Source organism: Coregonus lavaretus, assembly GCF_964263955.1.
Source record: "Coregonus lavaretus genome assembly, chromosome: 9".
Lineage (NCBI taxonomy): Eukaryota > Metazoa > Chordata > Actinopteri > Salmoniformes > Salmonidae > Coregonus > Coregonus lavaretus.
Genome location: NC_139996.1, coordinates 56,459,710 through 56,478,985, shown reverse-complemented (window position 1 = coordinate 56,478,985; position 19,276 = coordinate 56,459,710). Strand labels below are relative to the sequence as shown.

At 41.4% G+C, this 19,276-nt stretch overlaps 1 protein-coding gene across 1 annotated transcript in view; it reads left to right on the top strand.

The window, feature by feature from the left end:
• Positions 1–19,276, top strand: part of mrpl23 (mitochondrial ribosomal protein L23) — a 131,676-nt gene that overhangs the window by 51,058 nt on the left and 61,342 nt on the right. The window contains exon 4 of the mRNA XM_084168813.1: positions 10,370–10,443. Coding sequence (XP_084024939.1) covers positions 10,370–10,443 — 74 coding nt within the window. The remainder of the gene's footprint in view (positions 1–10,369; positions 10,444–19,276) is intronic.

Here is a 19,276-nt window from a genome sequence, read left to right as displayed (position 1 = left end):
CCCAGAGGAGCCCCCTCTCTCTTTGGGGCAAAGAAAGACGGAGAGAGAGAGAACCCCAGAGAGAGAGAGCGGCAGAGGGAGACAGCGAGACGCCAAGCCTACGTAATATGGAAAAGAACCCATTAGAACTCTCTTTACGAGAGCTGCGTTAAAGGCAAGGGGGGAAAAAGAAAGAGGAGAGCGAAAGAAGGAGAGAAAAAATAACTGAGCTGGCAAGTGGGGCCCAGGCGATCCCGAGGTGCGTCAGAGAAGGTATCCCTGCCTGCGTCAGGGGTTCCATGCCATTGGCAGCCTAAAGAGGGGAACGAGAGAGAGACGGACGCAAACGACCCCTTTCTTCTCTCTCTCCCTGGGCGGCAGGCGGGCTTGGGTATTTTGGAAGGCGTTGCCATGGCTACCCCTCCGGCTCTGGGATTTGTAACGTGGTAGCCGGCTGCCAAACCGCAATCCCCCTTGAAAAAAATGGTTTGTGTGTGTGTGTGTGTGCATATGCGCGTGCGTGCGTTTGTGTGTGGTAGGATGGGGTGAATGTGGGAGTGCAACTTGGGGTGGGGAATATGACAAACACCATCATGGTGGCTTAGCCTACCTATTCACCTGACTCTGAGTTGGGGGCGAGGGTTCCCCCCTACACTTAGACACTCTCACCCGTCTCTCACACCCACACAGGGGGCCTCCACATAGGTAGGGGGTGTGATTGGGGCATTTTACGACCCTGGTAAGGGCTTTCCCTGAGCTGTGGGCTGCCTGGCTGGTGATCATTAAACACACACTCACAAATGACTCATTACAGCGGAATGTTTCCCTCGTTTTTCATGTCAGAAATTGTTCCCATGTTAACGGAGTTATCTCTTGCCTGTTGACTCGACGACCCGGCTAATGTTCAAACAGGAGTTCTAATGGTGCGAAAACACACATGGGTTGTTGGTTTGTTTAGTTGTTATTTTGTGTTTGAGAGAACATGGTGATTTGCTTTGGTCAGCTTTGATTGATAAGAATTTTGGGGGAGCTGTTTTGTTAGATTTCAGTGCCGCTTTTGATATCATTGATCATAACATATTGATGAAAAAATGTAGGTGTTATGGATTTACATCCTCTGCCTTATCATGGATTGAGAGTTACCTATCTAATGGAAGCCTCTCTAATGTAAATGTGTGGTGTACCGCAGGGGAGCCTGCTTGGGCCGTTATTGTTTTCTGATTTTACTAATGACCTTCCACTTGAATAAAGCCTGTGTGTCTATGTAATTTGACGACTCAATTACTCACTTACGACAGTAAAATAAATTGGTTAAGTGTACCTATTAAACCCACGTACCCATTAAGCCCACTTCAATATTTTGATAAAAAAATTGTATTTTTTTTAAACCAATCAGATGTTTTATTATTAAGTTAGTGATATACATATCTTTTTTTTTTTTTTTTTTACATTTATCTCCAGTGGGCTTAAAGGGTACAGTAGCACAAAAAGCACCCCCTCCATATAGAATGTAAATGGCTATAAATAAATATAGTTCAATTTGATCATTACTAACTTTGCATAATATTGTATGTAGTGTATATTTATACCCCAAACCATTGGTCTCCAAATATTTTATGATTAGACTTTGCTATTCTGTCTTTTTCACCCTAAATCACGGTTGTTCCAATTAAGCCCAGTATGCTCCTATTAAGCCTGGTTTGCATTGAAACACATGGGGATAGTGTTTTGATATTCCTAATATTCAATGAACATGAGCATAAATCGTTTTTTTGTTCATATTTAATTTGATCAAAACACACAAAAACGACAGTTGTGCATATTATGCATCTAGCCATGGTGCCTTTACCCAGATTAGAAAAATGTAGCAACCATTAGAAACCTCCATACTCTCTCCAAGACGTTTGGAGTGGACAGGTAGTCGTTGATGCAGAGAGAGAAGAATAAGATCAGGGTTGAGGGATATCTGGGATAGAAGACCTACAAGCGGCAGGTAGCTTAGTGGTTAAGAGCGTTGTGCCAGTAACCGAAAGGTCGCTGGTTCTAATCCCCAAGCCGACTAGGTGGAAAATCTGTCAATGTGCCCTTGAGCAAGGCACTTAACCCTACTTGCTCCTGTAAATCGCTCTGGATAAGAGCGTCTGCTAAATGACTAAAATGTCAAATGTAAAGTAGGGGACAAAAATGCAAACAAATGAAGGACAAGAAGATGACTATTGGGTAACTACTCATGCACTTTTTGGGTGGGGGCATTGTTGAACTAATTAACAAAAATAGCAGTACAGCAAATGTGAATCAGCTTCAGATAATTCATTGAAAGTTTTGTGTTTTATGGTCTTTGTGCATGGCTTCTTATCCACGTAGGGCCAGTGTTGGTGACAGTTATTTTATTTTTTTATAACCAAGCAATAACACACCTGATTCATCTAATCATGTCTTGATTGAAGTCTATAGTTGAATCAGGTGTGTACTGGTTGGCAAGAACAAAAGCCTAAGTCCACATTGATCTCTGTGGATATGATTGGACCCCCCTTGTTATGAGTGCTACTTTCATGATGAATAGTAATGAGTTTATATTAATAACTTTAATATAGGGACTGTAATTTTACTTCAGAAATGTCTGTTTGTTCGTTTTGAACGTTTGGAAATGAATTAAAATAGATGATTTAAGAGGTGGGCTTATTTAGAACACCCATGGGCTTAAATGGTACATTCGGTATCCATGAAGCCCAGTCCCGACTTTACACATTTGATCAAATATTTGTATATCTTATATATATATATATTTTTAAGTATGTCATAAAATTTCACATGAGAGATTAATCTTACATTTATCTCCATGTTGCTTACAGAAATTAGGGCAGTATATGTTAAAAGTGTCTCAACTCAACTGGGCTAAACCGGTACACTTACTCTAACACCCGTAACTTAGCACTCCAGTCAGTTTTATAATGGTAAATAGCAATAGGCTGGTGCTAAATATCTCAAACTAAAAGCATTGTTTTTGAGACAAATCACTAACTCAACCCTAAACCTCATCTAGATCTATTACTGAATAATGTAGCGATTGAGCAAGTGTAGACTTAACTGCTAGATGTAACCCTAGATAGCAAGCTGTCATGGTCAAAACATAGATTCAATGGTTGCTAAAATGGGAAGAGGTCTGTCCATGATAAGGCATTGCTCTGATTTCTTGACATCTAAATCAACCAGGCAGGTCCTACAGGCCCTAGTTTTGTCGCTCCTGGACTACTGCCCAGATGTGTGGTCATGTGCGTCAAAGGACATTTGCAGTTGGCACAGAACAGAGCAGCACGTATTGTGCTTAGATGTACATGGAGGGCAAATGTCAGTGGTATGCATGTCAATCTCCCCTGGGTCAAAGTTGAGGAGAGATTGACTGCATCACTATTGGTCTTTGTGCAAGGTGTTGATGGTTTAAAGGTACCGAACTGTCTGTTCAAGCAGTTGGCACACAGTTCGGACCCTCATCGGTACCACACCGGACATGCAGCCAGAGGTCTCTTCAAAGTCCCCAGGTCCAGAACAGAGGCTGGGAAACGCACAGTATTAAATAGAGCCATAAACTCTGTCACCTCAGGTAACTCAAGCTAGCAATTAAAACAGATACAAATATATATACAGTGAAGTCGGAAGTTTACATACACTTAGGTTGGAGTCATTAAAACTTGTTTTTCATTTCTTGTTAACAAACTATAGTTTTGGCAAGTCGGTTAGGACATCTACTTTGTGCATGACACAAGTAATTTTTCCAACAATTGTTTACAGACAGATTATTTCACTTATAATTCACTGTATCACAATTCCAGTGGGTCAGAAGTTTACATACACATGACATCATTTGAGTCAATTGGAGGTGTACTTGTGGATGTATTTCAAAGCCTACCTTCAAACTCAATGCCTCTTTGCTTGACATCATGGGAAAATGAAAAGAAATCAGCCAATAATCTTTTTTTGTAGACCTCCACAAGTCTGGTTCAGCCTTGGGAGCAATTTCCAAACGCTTGAAGGTACCACGTTCATCTGTATAAACAATAGTAGTACAAGTATAAACACCATGGGACCACGCAGCCGTCATACCGCTCAGAAGGAGACACGTTCTGTCTCCTATAGTTGAATGTACTTTGGTGTGCGAAAAGTGCAAATAAATCCCAGAACAACAGCAAAGGACCTTGTGAAGATGCTGGAGGAAACAGGTACAAAAGTATCTATATCCACAGTAAAACGAGCCCTATATCGACATAACCTGAAAGGCCGCTCAGCAAGGAAGAAGCCACTGCTCCAAAACCGCCATAAAAAAGCCAGACTACGGTTTGCAACTGCACATGGGGACAAAGATTGTGCTTTTTGGAGAAATGTCCTCTGGTCTGATGAAACAAAAATATAACTATTTGGCGATAATGACCATCGTTATGTTAGGAGGAAAAAGGGGGATGCTGGCAAGCCGAAGAACATCATCCCAACCGTGAAGCATGGGGGTGGCAGCATCATGCTGTGGGGGTGCTTTGCTGCAGGAGGGACTGGTGCACTTCACAAAATAGATGGCATCACGAGGAAGGAAAATTATGTGGATATATTGAAGCAACATCTCAAGACATCAGTCAGGAAGTTAAAGCTTGGTCGTAAATGGGTCTTCCAAATGGACAATGACCCCAAGCATACTTCCAAAGTTGTGGCAAAATGGCTTAAGGACAACAAAGTCAAGGAATTGGAGTGGCCATCACAAAGCCTTGACCTCAATCCTATAGAAAATGTTCGGGCAGAACTGAAAAAGCGTGTGCGAGCAAGGAGGCCTACAAACCTGACTCAGTTACACCAGCTCTGTCTTTAGGAATGGGCCAATATTCACCCAACTTATTGTGGGAAGCTTGTGGAAGGCTACCCAAAACGTTTGACCCAAGTTAAACAATTTAAAGGCAATGCTACCAAATACTAATTGAGTGTATGTAAACTTCTGACCCACTGGGAATTTGATGAAAGAAATAAAAGCTGAAATAAATAATTCTCTCTACAATTATTTTGACATTTCACATTCTTAAAATTAAGTGGGGATCCTAACTGACCTAAGACAGGGAATTCTTACTAGGATTTAAATGTCAGGAATTGTGAAAAACTGAGTTTAAATGTATTTGACTAAGGTGTATGTAAACTTCCGACTTCAACTGTATATATAAAAGAACACCTTACGGCAAGATGGGGACTGCAAAGAGACAGACATTTTTATATATAGTGTTATTATGTATTTATTTGATGTGTTTTGTTTCCTGTTTGGACCCCAGGAAAAGTAGCCACTTAATAGAGATCCTAATGAAATACTAAGTACTATTCAATAGTTCTGCTAATAGTTTATTTGATAAGGACAGAAAGGCCTACAGTTTAAACATTGACACATTGCGTCATCAACAGCAAGATGCAACATCCTTCCATAATACATTAAGCTTACTCTAATCTACAGCTACAGTCCCTCTCTTTTGGTTGTGGTTGTTTTTCTCTCTCTGAGAGGTATGATGTCATTACCACCAGCTGGGGAAATAAGAGGTTAACCTGCATTCCTAAGTCAACAGGACCAGGATCTGCTCTATTTTACAACAACACCTACCTTCTACCTCCCACCTTTCTACTTTAGTCAAACCTCTAATCGTTGGCATGTTTTGCCGTTACAAAAGACAACATTTGGCTTAAGTAGTGAGCTATATCTTCGATTCTGTCGATACTTTTTACCAACCACAGCATTCTCTTGCTGTCTTTCTGTCTCTCTCTCTCTCTCTCTCTCTCTGTGTGTCTCTCTCTCTCTCCCTCAATTCAATTCAATTTAAATTTAAGGGCTTTATTGGCATGGGAAACGTGTGTTAACATTGCCAAAGCAAGTGAAGTAGATAGTAACCAAAAGTGAAATAAACAAATATTAACAGTAAACATTACACTCAGAAGTTTCAAAAGAATAAAGACATTTCAAATGTCATATTATGTATATATACAGTGTTGTAACAATGTGCAAATAGTTAAAGTACAAATGGGAAAATAAATAAACATAAATATGGGTTGTATTTACAATGGTGTTTGTTCTTCACTGGTTGCCGTTTTCTTGTGGCAACAGGTCACAAATCTTGCAGCTGTGGTTTTTCACCCAGTAGATAAGGGAGTTTATCAAAATTGGGTTTGTTTTCGAATTCTTTGTGGATCGCTGTAATCTGAGGGAAATATGTGTCTCTAATATGGTCATACATTTGGCAGGAGGTTAGGAAGTGCAGCTCAGTTTCCACCTCATTTTGTGGGCAGTGTGCACATAGCCTGTCTTCTCTTGAGAGCCAGGTCTGCCTACGGTGGCCTTTCTCAATAGCAAGGCTATGCTCACTGAGTCTGTACATAGTCAAAGCTTTCCTGAAGTTTGGGTCAGTCACAGTGGTCAGGTATTCTGCCACTGTGGACTCACTGTTTAGGGCCAAATAGCATTCTAGTTTGCTCTGTTTTTTTGTTTGTTCTTTCCAATGTGTCAAGTAATTCTCTTTGTTTCTCATGATTTGGTTGGGTCTAATTGTGTTGTTGTTGTTGTCCTGGGGCTGTGTGGGGTCTGTTTGTGTTTGAGAACAGAGCCCCAGGACAAGCTTACTTAGGGGACTCTTCTCCAAGTTCATCTCTCTGTAGGTGATGGCTTTGTTATGGAAGGTTTGGGAATCGCTTCCTTTTAAGTGGTTATAGAATTTAACGGCTCTTTTCTGGATTTTGATAATTAGCGGGTATTGGCCTAATTCTGCTCTGCATGCATTAGTTGGTGTTTTACGTTTTACGTTTACGATGTTTTTGCAGAATTCTGCATGCAGAGTCTCAATTTGGTGTTTGTCCCATTTTGTGAATTCTTGGTTGGTGAGCGGACCCCAGACCTCAGAACCATAAAGGGCAATGGGTTCTATAACTGATTCAAGTATTTTTTAGCCAGATCCTAATTGGTATGTCAAATTTTATGTTCCTTTTGATGGCATAGAAGGCCCTTCTTGCCTTGTCTCTCAGATCGTTCACAGCTTTGTGGAAGTTACCTGTGGCGCTGATGTTTAGGCCGAGGTATGTATAGTTTTTTGTGTGCTCTAGGGCAACGGTGTCTAGATGGAATTTGTATTTGTGGTCCTGGCAACTGGACCTTTTTTGGAACACCATTATTTTTGTCTTACTGAGATTTACTGTCAGGGCCCAGGTCTGACAGAATCTGTGCAGAAGATCTAGGTGCTGCTGTAGGCCCTCCTTGGTTGGTGACAGAAGCACCAGATCATCAGCAAACAGAAGACATTTGACTTCAGATTCTAGTAGGGTGAGGCCGGGTGCTGCAGACTGTTCTAGTGCCTTCGCCAATTCGTTGATATATATGTTGAAGAGGGTGGGGCTTAAACTGCATCCCTGTCTCACCCCACGGCCCTGTGGAAAGAAATGTGTGTGTTTTTTGCCAATTTTAACCGCACACTTGTTGTTTGTGTACATGGATTTTATAATGTCGTATGTTTTTCCCCCAACCCCACTTTCCATCAATTTGTATAGCAGACCCTCATGCCAAATTGAGTCAAAAGCTTTTTTGAAATCAACAAAGCATGAGAAGACTTTGCCTTTTGTTTTGGTTTGTTTGTTTGTCAATTAGGGTGTGCAGGGTGAATACGTGGTCTGTCGTACGGTAATTTGGTAAAAAGTCAATTTGACATTTGCTCAGTACATTGTTTTCACTGTTAATGATAATGCAAAGGATTTTCCCAAGGTTGCTGTTGACGCATATCCCACGGTAGTTATTGGGGTCAAATTTGTCTCCACTTTTGTGGATTGGGGTGATCAGTCCTTGGTTCCAAATATTGGGGAAGATGCCAGAGCTAAGGATGATGTTAGAGTTTAAGTACCGTATTGGTCCGAATATAAGACGGCCTTTTTTCCCCTCGAAATAGGTCCAAAAAAGTCGGGTCGTCTTATATTCGGGGTCTAGTATTCAGAGCGCAGTTTCTCTTCTTCGGCGCTCCCTTTAAATGTCAATACACATTCGCGGGCACAGATGGCGCCAAAAATTCGTTCCGGACGGAGGGAAGAGGCGTCCTTAACAACCAGCCCGTTACCGGTGTTTAAAGATGGAAAGACAGGCTGACCATTTAGAGACAAGTGGCTCAAAAGTGGGCCAGGTCAATAAACAACAGCGGAGGAGCTATGATGCCAATTTCAAAATAATGGTTGTCAATAAGGCAGAGTCATCTAACAACTGCCAAGCTGCCAAGACATTCGGGGTCACTGAGTGTAATGTAAGAAGATGGCGAGCAGAAAAACAACGTCTAAAAGATGCTAACAGTCAGCGAAAATCCTTCCGTGGTCCTCAAAGTGGTCGTTTCATTGAGGTTGACCGGAGGGTTTTTGAATATGTCAGGGAAAAAAGAAGTGAGGGAATGCCCATTACCAGAGCTGTCATCCAGGTTAAGGCCCTGGAAATCGCCAGAGAGCTCAACATCACTGGATTTAAAGCCAGCCTCGGCTGGTGTCGTAGGATGATGCGGCGTAATGGACTGTCACTTAGACGGAGAACGAGTTTGGCCCAACGCCTGCCGTCAGACTTCGGAGAGAAGCTGCTTTCGTTTCAGCGCTTTGTTATCAACCTGAGGAAGAAGCACTCCTACCCGCTGGATCAGATCGGCAATGCTGATCAGACACCCGTTTATTTCGACATGCCAACATCGGTGACTGTCAATAGAAAGGGAGAAAAGTCTGTGTTGGTGAAATCAACGGGCAACGAGAAGAGCCGCGTCACTGTCATGTTGACATGTCTCGCTGGTGGCAGCAAACTCCCCCCGTATGTCATTCTTAAGCGTAAGACTGTGCCAAAGGACCCAATGCCAGCTGGCATTATTGTGCGCGCCCAGGAGAAGGGCTGGATGGAGTCGGGGCTTGTAGTGGACTGGCTAAAGGTTGTGTGGGGCGCACGCTACGGGGGACTGAGGAAGAGGAGGAACATGCTCGTTCTGGATGCGTTCCGCGGACATCTGACTGAGCCCGTGAAAAGTCAGGTGCGAGCAATGAACGGGGATCTTGTGATCATACCAGGGGGAATGACAAGCCAGCTACAGGTGTTGGACGTAGTTGTGAACAAGCCTTTCAAGGATAACCTGCGAAAAAAATACACAGAGTGGCTCCTGTCTGGCAACCACGCACTCACACCGACCGGGAAAATACAGAAGCCGTCAGTCCGTCTACTGTGTGAATGGATCCTGCATGCATGGGATGCTATTCCCTCACAGAGCATCATCGATGGCTTTAAAAAATGTTGCATCTCAAATGCATTGGACGGCAGCGAGGACGACGTGCTTTGGGAGGAGCCGGTGGAAGCGGAGCAGCTGGGGAGCGATGACAGCGAGAGCGAACACAGCGGGGCAGAGGACGTGTGTGAGGGATAGAGAGACATCGGAGGAGAAGTTTGGCGAATTTTTGTTAAGTTTAGTTAAATGTGTGGCCTGTATTTTCTCTGTTATTTAAAAATGTTGCTTTATTATTGCTTGATATTAATTTTGAATCATACTGTACATAGTTTGCCTTTGTGTTTAATTCACTGTGTTTTTAATATTGTTATTTTAAAATAAAATGAAGTTCTTTGTTCGGCAAATCTAGTCTGCAAATCTGTTTTTCTAAATGTTTGTGTTGAAAAACGGGGGGTCGTCTTATAATCAGGGTCGTCTTATATTCGGACCAATACGGTATAGCTAATTGAAATGTGTGGTCTGTATATTTTATCATTTCATTGAGGATACCATCAACACCACAGGACTTTTTGGGTTGGAGGGTTTGTATTTTGTCCTGTAGTTCATTCAATGTAATTGGAGAATCCAGTGGGTTCTGGTAGTCTTTAATAGTTGATTCTAAGATTTGCATTTGATCATGTATATTTTTTTGCTGTTTGTTCTCTGTTATAGGGCCAAAAAGATTGGAGAAGTGGTTTACCCATACATCTCCGTTTTGGATAAATAGCTCTTCGTGTTGTTGTTTGTTTAGTGTTTTCCAATTTTCCCAGAAGTGGTTAGAGTCTATGGATTCTTCAATTACATTGAGCTGATTTCTGACATGCTGTTCCTTCTTTTTCCATAGTGTATTTCTGTATTGTTTTAGGTATTCACCATAGTGAAGGCGTAGGCTCAGGTTTTCTGGGCCTCTATGTTTTTGGTTGGATAGGTTTCTCAATTTCTTTCTTAGGTTTTTGCATTCTTCATCAAACCATTTATCACTGTTATTACTTTTCTTTGGTTTTCTGTTAGAGATTTTTAGATTTGATAGGGAAGCTGAGAGGTCAAATATACTCTCTCTCTCTCTCTCTCTCTCTCTCTATCTCTCTATCTCTCTCTCTATCTCTATCTCTATCTCACAGGTACGAATAAGAAGAGAAACCACCTCAACCAGAAAGTGAAGAGACCGGATTATAAAGTGGCCTACGTTCAGCTGGTGAGTTAAGGCGGACACATTTTCTCGCTCGCACACACTGTTATTGGGTTGGGTTGGGGGGGGGGGGGGGGGGGGGGGGGGGGTGTTGATTTTTCCCCTCTAAGCCCTCTTTTGTAGAGGCTAGTCTTCTGGAGGTCGAGGTACTGTGAGGAGGGTGAGGGCTTTTATTTCCCCGGAGGGCCCCAAGGCAGGTAGTATTTGAAGGGGAGAGCACTCAAACCCCCCTCACCTTATTGTGGCTCAGTACCTTATGTCCCTGCCCTGTTTTCAGTGTGTCTATTCCCCCCGTCCCCACACACACACTTGGTGCTTCTACATAGACGCGATGCCCTCCTTCTCCTCCCACACACAGACTAGCCCTGCTTCTCTGTCTGTCCTGTCGAGTGAGTGAGTGAGTGAGTGAGTGTCTGGACTAACTGGCCCAGCGCTTTCTGCTCCTGTGTGCTGCTGGAGTGAAACATGCTTTTATAAGCCCTGTCATTGCGCAACAATTCTATATGCAATCACGTGTTAAAACCGTTTTGATGGCCACGATTTAAAAAGAGCAACTTTTTTTTTCTCAACTGTTATTGATGACTGCTTCCCATTCGCCATTCAAGTGCATAGGAAACGTTAGGCGGACTGGAGCGCTTCACACACCACTTTGCAATGAGCTAGAAGCAGTATGCCTAGCCAAAATCCCACCATAGAAACGTGGAGGCAATTATTTTATAAATACTTCCATATGCCATTGTGCTATTGGTTTTCAAATCAACTTTATTTCACAGTCCAGTAGCCAAAGGCACAATCCTAGTCATATTAGCAACCCATGCTAGTTGTTTCATCTTTAGATCTCCCCACTTTCTAAATTTCTAACGGATGTTTTAATTTATGTCGCATGTGCAGTGCCTAGTTGTATTATGGAACGAACTATCGTGCATAGTCTACTGCCTTGTGTGCATTGCTGCGCTTATAATGTGAAGAAATAATAGTTTATCAAAATGTTATGCTTTAATGTTATCATCTGGTGCATCAGCCTCATTGCTTATTTTTTATTTTATGTAGCCTGTCCCTACGGGTTGTATGAATTTGGGATCTGTCATCCCACAACTGTCCCAGAGTCTGTTTGGAATAGGCTATTTATTTATTGCATAGAACGACAAGCTGACCGATGGGGGATAGTAGATTGACATTGATTGATACTATGGGGGATAGTAGATTGACATTGATTGATACTATGGGGGATAGTATATTGTAAGTCAACAGGGGTGTAGACGCTTGTTTATCACTCCCTCAATCACAGGCAGCACAGGGAACCATCAAACTGGGAACCAACGAAGGGATGAATAATTGACATTGTCTAAACAGGACAATTTTAAAGTGGATACATAATTGAAGCACGCCCATTAATCTTTTAGATGGGAGACTTCCTCTTGTCTGTCTGAAACAAGCAGAACTTCCTGAGAGCCTGTCCTGTGTCTCTCTGTGTGTGTTTATGTGTGTGTGTGTGTGTGCATGCGCATGTGTGCCCATGGATGTGTGACTGCGTGTGTGTGAGAGGGAGAGAGACGATGTGTGTGTGTCCAGTGATGCGTCTGTCTCGCAACCAGTCCCACAGCATAATCAGACGTGTGTGTATGCATGACAGGGCAATTAGACATCCTTTATTCCCTGCGAACACACACACACACACATACAGGCACACCATGGTTTCTGTTAGGAAAATTTGGCACCAGACAAGTGCTTTTAATTTGAAGATTTTTATTCATCAGACATTTCGTGACCTTAGGACTATAAGGGTCTATCAGCGCAAAGCATACTGTAGTTCTGAGATATTGATCATCAAACTATTCACATCCCAGATCTCAACAGTTTGTAGTGAATTCTTATTTCATAACCCATTAAGGTCCTCACCTTAAAGGTACCCAAAGTGCAGAGTATCAAAATCCTGAGACATTTGTAAATGTTTTTTTTAGGCGGGTGGAATCGCAGATAGAACCTTAATGCACTGAAATGTCAGTCTAGGGTTAACCATTCTATCTGTCACTTCTGAATTATACATGTTCTGTTTTTAAGAAAACTAGCTATTTGAATACATAAATGATAGAATAACACAGTTTTACCAAGATAGTCAGAACCCATCATCAAATACATTAAGAAATGATCATCAGACAAAAACCTGTCATCACTGAACAACAAGGTGATCACATTATTTACTTTAAGATTTCTGACAGTGTTGTTTTTTTTGCTTGCGTGCCATTATTTCTGACCAGACTAGTCTTGACCGTACTTAGAGGGAGATGGCAAAGATGTGTTCTGGTTGGTCTGTCTGTATTTGTTCAGGCTTGTGATTAGATTGCAGATAGAACCTTATAGCGCCAAGCTCGTATGGGTTTATGCAGATAGAACGTCATATTTTTTCATTTTTGTCACTTAAAATGCACTTCTAACTGCACAAACATATGAAGAACCATCTAAAGATCAATATATGTGAATAACTCATTTTTGACAAAAATGTCAGATATATGCTTTGGGTGCATAACCTGTTACAGCGTCCACCCTCGCAGCCAGCACCATCACTAAACAAGGGTTATTGGCCATATGAGCCACATTTACGTGTCCTTACAAATATAACAAATTACTAATACTATATTCCTTGTGTTTCGGTGTGTAGCATATGCAAAACGGTATAGCCTATTGTTTTATTGGTTTTTACTTTCCTAAAACAATAATTGTCCATCTCTCGGTTCAGCTGTCAGAGATTTGAGCACTAAATGCATCAGGGCATTGCACTCAGGTCTATAGGCATAGGCATCCACTCTTTGATAGGCCTATTAATATTTTTTACAAATATATAAAAGGAAGAGAAGCTTAGGCCTAGCCCCAGAGAGATAGAGATATGCCGGGGGTACGCTACGACAACGACATGCGTTTCTTTATCCTTGTCAGATGGGCTACTGCATCTGTTATACAAATATACATTTAGGTGTACAGGAGGAGGCTAATTTGTAAATTTTTTATTTATTTATTATTATTATGATGTATTTTTTTGTACTTTTACCCCCCTTTTTCTCTCCAATTTTGTGATATCCAATTGGTAGTTACAGTCTTGTCCCATCGCTGCAACTACCCTACGGACTCGGGAGAGGCGAAGGTCGAGAGCCATGCGTCCTCCGAAACACGACCCTGCCAAGCCGCACTGCTTCTTGACACACTGCTCGCTTAACCTGGAAGCCAGTCGCACCAAAGTGTCCAGCTGGCGACCAAAGTCAGCTTGCAGGCACCTGGCCCGCCACAATGAGTCGCTAGAGTGCGATGGGACAAGGAAATCCCGGCCGGCCAAACCCTCCCCTAACCCAGACGACGCTGGGCCAAATTGTGCACCGCCTCATGGGGCTCCCGGTCATGGCCGGCTGTGATACAGCCTGGGGATCGAACCTGGGGCTGTAGTGACACCTCAAGCACTACGATGCAGTACCTTAGACCGCTCTCGCCACTCGGGAGACCTAATCTGTACATTTTCGATCAGAATATATATATATTTTTAATAAAAATAATCATATATTGTTAAATTATAGGAGTAACTCTGGTAGGCCTAAAACATTATTCCTCACCTCAAGTTCAACTATCAGAGTCAGTTGGAACGCAGGTGTACACTGCATTTATATCATAGGCCCTGCAGTATAATAGGCTAGTAGTCACACCACACCAAACCTTCACCAAAGTTTCTAAACGTTATTAGGGTAATATCAAAGTAAGTCAAGCCATTGTTTATAGGGAAAATACGAGCAGGCTATTATATTGCGGCAAACACAACATTACAGTTGGAACTTAAATTGGCTCAACAGAAAAAAAGAAGAAACTTGCGAACTGGTTTAAACCTTCACTAAAGTTTTGAACAGGCTATATTTCAGCAATTACCAAGAAAGGCTAGTGCCTACCGTACCCAACAAAAGACAGCAATAGGCTAATTATATTTATTTTACAACAGGCCTACACAATTAAAAAGACCGAGATTTAACTTAATTTAGCCAACGAAAATGTCTCAACGGGATGAAAGAAAACATGTTTAGCATATTTAAAGAACTGGTTTAGATTAATAAATAAATAGCCCTACAATAATAACAATGATATACATGAACACTAATGATTAAATCAATTATTATAATTACGAAGAAAATAAATAAACACAAATTAGAAAATTGCATCCTACCTGATTAGCGAGTTGCACAGTAGCCTGCATTTTGGCCATGCCAAGGCTCCTCATTTGCGCTCTCTCTCTACTCAGCAGCAGGCGCATGCACGTAAGGCAGCGTGCAAGGAGTGAGAGAATGGTTCTGAAGCCGAAGCCCCAGCTATTTTATTTATCGGCTTAACTGGCCAAAAGCCGGCAATTACCGGCTAAAGGAAACCCTGATCAGGGCCTAACATTAACATTTTGGTCCACCAGCCACAGATGCAGGTAGATTAAAAAATCTACCAGCCACTCAGATTTTTGGGCCGGCCATTTGTTTTGCCTATAATAATAATGTAATTAACAAAAAAATTATGACCATGCTTTGTAATGTTTCTAAAACGAGACATGTATTAGTAAAAAGGAATGTAGTATATTGCAAAAAAAATGTGTGACCTGAGTCTTCTGACCAAAATTTTATCAGATGAGAAAATGTTCAGCTGCCCCTTTAAGGACAGGAGGTTACCGTGGTAACGGGGCCACTCAAGTCTTGTCACTTGTGTCTGTGATTTTGGATCTGACTAGTAGTAGACAGCGTCTCTTCACTAGCAACCGAGCTTGTGAACAAAACAATGTAATAGCCAAGAAACGTGGACAAAGTCTCACTTTGTGGACTTTAGTGTAAATTAGACCAACTTTTATGCGCCTCAAAAATGAATCTATCAGCACTTAACTCACAGTGCGCGCAGCTCCCCAGCAAGGCATTGTTGCTGTGTGAGGTGAGGTACAGTATTCATATTTGTTTGTGAGATTAGCAGCTATGAAACAAAACAGCGGAAATACTTAGAAAACAGCTGCTGCAGCATTTTTCTGCTATAAATCACAACTAGTACATGTGCTCACACTTGACTTTTGACCTACATGGTTGGTGAAATATACATTCCTACCCACCAATACCTAAATTATGCCCTGACCCTGACCTACACACACAAACCCACGCACACATTCACCTTTCTATGTACAGTCAGCAGCATGTTGAGCCCTCGAGCCGATGTTTGTCATGAGTGTCATTCATGCTTTAGTTATGTTATATTTTAGTATGATTGTGCTCGTTTGAAGGCATGCTTGTCTTAGTGTGAACAGCATGGGAGCCGAATTGCTGGGTCTACGTGTGCTTAAATTTTAAACACATTGATATAAAAATGAATATCTAGCCTGGCAGGTCTGTAGAAAAAAACCAACACGCGTGCTTGTGCAAACACACGTACACACACTACTCAGAAAAACCCTCCTTTCTCTGCAGCGGTGGGTAGAAAACAAGATTGTTCCTAATTGACACCACATGTGGGGGAGTGTTCAGAGGCCCGATATCCCCCCTCCTTCTCCCCTCCTCTTCTTCCCCCTCCTCCCTCCATCAGTATTATGGAAGGGCTCTTGCTTTCCTTCTTGCTTCTTTCTTTCCCATTTCTCTCGCTCTCTCTCACTCATATATATATATACACACACACACAAATACCGTTCAAAAGTTTGGGGTCACTTAGAAATGTCCTTGTTTTCGAAAGAAAAGCAAAACAATTTGTCCATTAAAATAACATCAAATTGATCAGAAATACAGTGTAGAGATTGTTCATGTTGTAAATGGCTATTGTAGCTGGAAACGGCTGATTTTTTATGGAATATCTACATAGGTGTACAGAGGCCCATTATCAGCAACCATCAGTCCTGTGTTCCAATGGCACGTTGTGTTTGCTAATCCAAGTTTATCATTTTAAAAGGCTAATTGATCATTAGAAAACCCTTTTGCAATTATGTTAGCACAGCTGAAAACTGTTGTGCTGATTAAAGAAGGCCTTCTTGAGACTAGTTGAGTATCTGGAGCATCATCAATTGTGGGTTCGATTACAGGCTCAAAATGGCCAGAAACAAATAACTTTCTTCTGAAACTCGTCAGTCTATTCTTGTTCTGAGAAATGAAGGCTATTCCATGCGAGAAATTGCAAAGAAACTGAAGATCTTGTACAACGCTGTGTACTACTCCCTTCACAGAACAGCGCAAACTGTCTCTAACCAGAATAGAAAGAGTGGGAGGCCCTGGTGCACAACTGAGCAAGAGGACAAATACATTAGAGTGTCTAGTTTGAGAAACAGATGCCTCACAGGTCCTCTACTGGCAGCTTCATTAAATAGTACCCGCAAAACACCAGTCTCAAAGTCAACAGTGAAGAGGCAACTCCGGGATGCTGAACTTTTAGGCAGAGTTGCAAAGAAAAAGCCATATCTCAGACTGGCAAATAAAAATAAAAGATTAAGATGGGCAAAAGAACACAGACACTGGACAGAGGAAGATTGGACATTTTTTTTAATGGACAGACGAATCGAAGTTTGAGGTGTTCGGATCACAAAGAAGAACATTTGTGAGACTCAGACCAAATGAAAAGATGCTGGAGGAGTGCTTGATGCCATCTGTCAAGCATGGTGGAGGCAATGTGATGGTCTGGGGGTGCTTTGGTGGTGGTAAAGCGGGAGATTTGTACAGGGTAAAAGGGATCTTGAAGAAGGAAGGCTATCACTCCATTTTGCAACGCCATGCCATACCCTGTGGACGCCGCTTGATTGGAGTCAATTTCCTCCTACAACAGGACAATGACCCAAAGCACAGCTCCAAACGATGCAAGAACTATTTAGGGAAGAAGCAGTCAGCTGGTATTCTGTCTATAATGGAGTGGCCAGCACAGTCACCGGATCTCAACCCTATTGAGCTGTTGTGGGAGCAGCTTGACCGTATGGTACGTAAGACGTGCCCATCAAGCCAATCCAATTTGTGGGAGGTGCTTCAGGAAGCATGGGGTGAAATCTCTTCAGATTACCTCAACAAATTGACAACTAGAATGCCAAAGGTCTGCAAGGCTGTAATTGCTGCAAATGCAGGGATCTTTGACGAAAGCAACGTTTTAAGGACACAATTATTATTTATATTAAAAATCATTATTTCTAACCTTGTCAATGACTACATTTCCTATGCATTTTGCTATATTTCCTATTCAAACTTATTTCATGTATGTTTTCATGGAAAAAAAAAGGACATTTCTAAGTGACCCCAAACTTTGAACGGTAGTATATATTCAGATAGCTTTGTTGGCATGAAATACAATTTGTAGATATTGCAAAAGCAGTATAGTGGTACAGCATTTCAGTAAATACAGTACAAAGCAATGAGGATAAGGAAATACAGTTAATTTCAGTAGTAATAATAGTACATACAGTATACAGGAACAACAATTAAATAAAAATAAGATTATAAAAAGAAAAAGTGGCTAATAAATAAACAACAATGTACATGGATGATGGTTACACTATGTATCACTTATAAGTTACATACAATGTAAATACTTCAGGGAATTGGTGCTCATGGGATGTCCCTCAGGCTATGGCAATCATATACATATCTTGCAGTAATATTTGTGTTTTTTCCCACACCCAGAATAATTCCCAGCTCTTGTCATTAGTAAATTCACAGAAGTTGGGAATTGTTTGAAATATTTTCTTGAAAAAATATGATGTAATTTGGGAGTTTTTCTCACAGTAGAGAGTCTCTACTGACCCTGCCTTGCAGTGACCACATAGACGCTCCTCTTTGGGTAGCCATGTCTTTTTGGGTCTCCCTTTTTCTTTAGCCAATTGATGGTCACTGAGCCTGTATTTGGTCAGGATCTGTCTCTGATTAGATATATTCTGCCAATTCTCTTTTGAGGGCCAAATAGCAATTTAGTTTATTCTGTGTTTTTGTTTCATTTTCCCAATTTGTCAAATAGGTTTTCATTTCTAACAATTGATTGATTTCCCTGTGTGTTTGGATAATAGGATAATAGGGTTGTTTAGTGTTAACAGCTGACGGGGGACTCTTTTCAGGGTTCAGCTCTTGGGTTTCCAGTGCTTTGAATTGTAAGGATGTTTTGGGGCATCATTTCAAATGGTGCCAAAATTGTAATGTCCTTTTCTTAATATTTACAATTAAAGGGAATTTTCCGAGTTCCGCTCTGCATGCATTATTTGGTACTTTATTTTGAATATTTAGGATAATTCTGCAGAATTCTGTATGTATATTTTCAATTGTGTTTTTCTCCCAATGCTTATATTCGTAATTACAGGTTGGACCACAAACTCCCTTCCATATAGTGCAATTGGTAAAATTACGCTATTGAATATTTTGCACCAGATTTGGATAGGAGTATTTATTTTTGAGAATTTTTTATTTTTATGGAGTAAAATGCTTTATTATTTTTCTTTTAGTGCATTCACTGCCAGACAAAATCCACCAGTGGCACTGATTTTTTGTCACAGGTAGTTAGTTGTACCATTGGGTGTCTGCTGCTCTGATTCTTGGCCTTTGTCTGGAAAATCACAACTTTGGTTTTCTGAAAGTTGATCTTGATTGCCCAGTTGATGCTTTTTTCCCAAAGAATGTTCAGTTGTTCCTTCAGCTCTGTTGGTGACAGTAGGACAAAGTCATCTGTGTAGAGCAGGAATCTGACCACCTCATCTTTGAGAGTGAGTCCAGGAGCTGCAGAGTGGTCCAACAACAACACTGCTAGTTTGTTGTAGATGTTGAACGGGTTTGGACTTAAACTGCACTCTAGTCTCTTCCCTCGCCCTTGTGCAAAAAACTCTGTTCTTTTATTG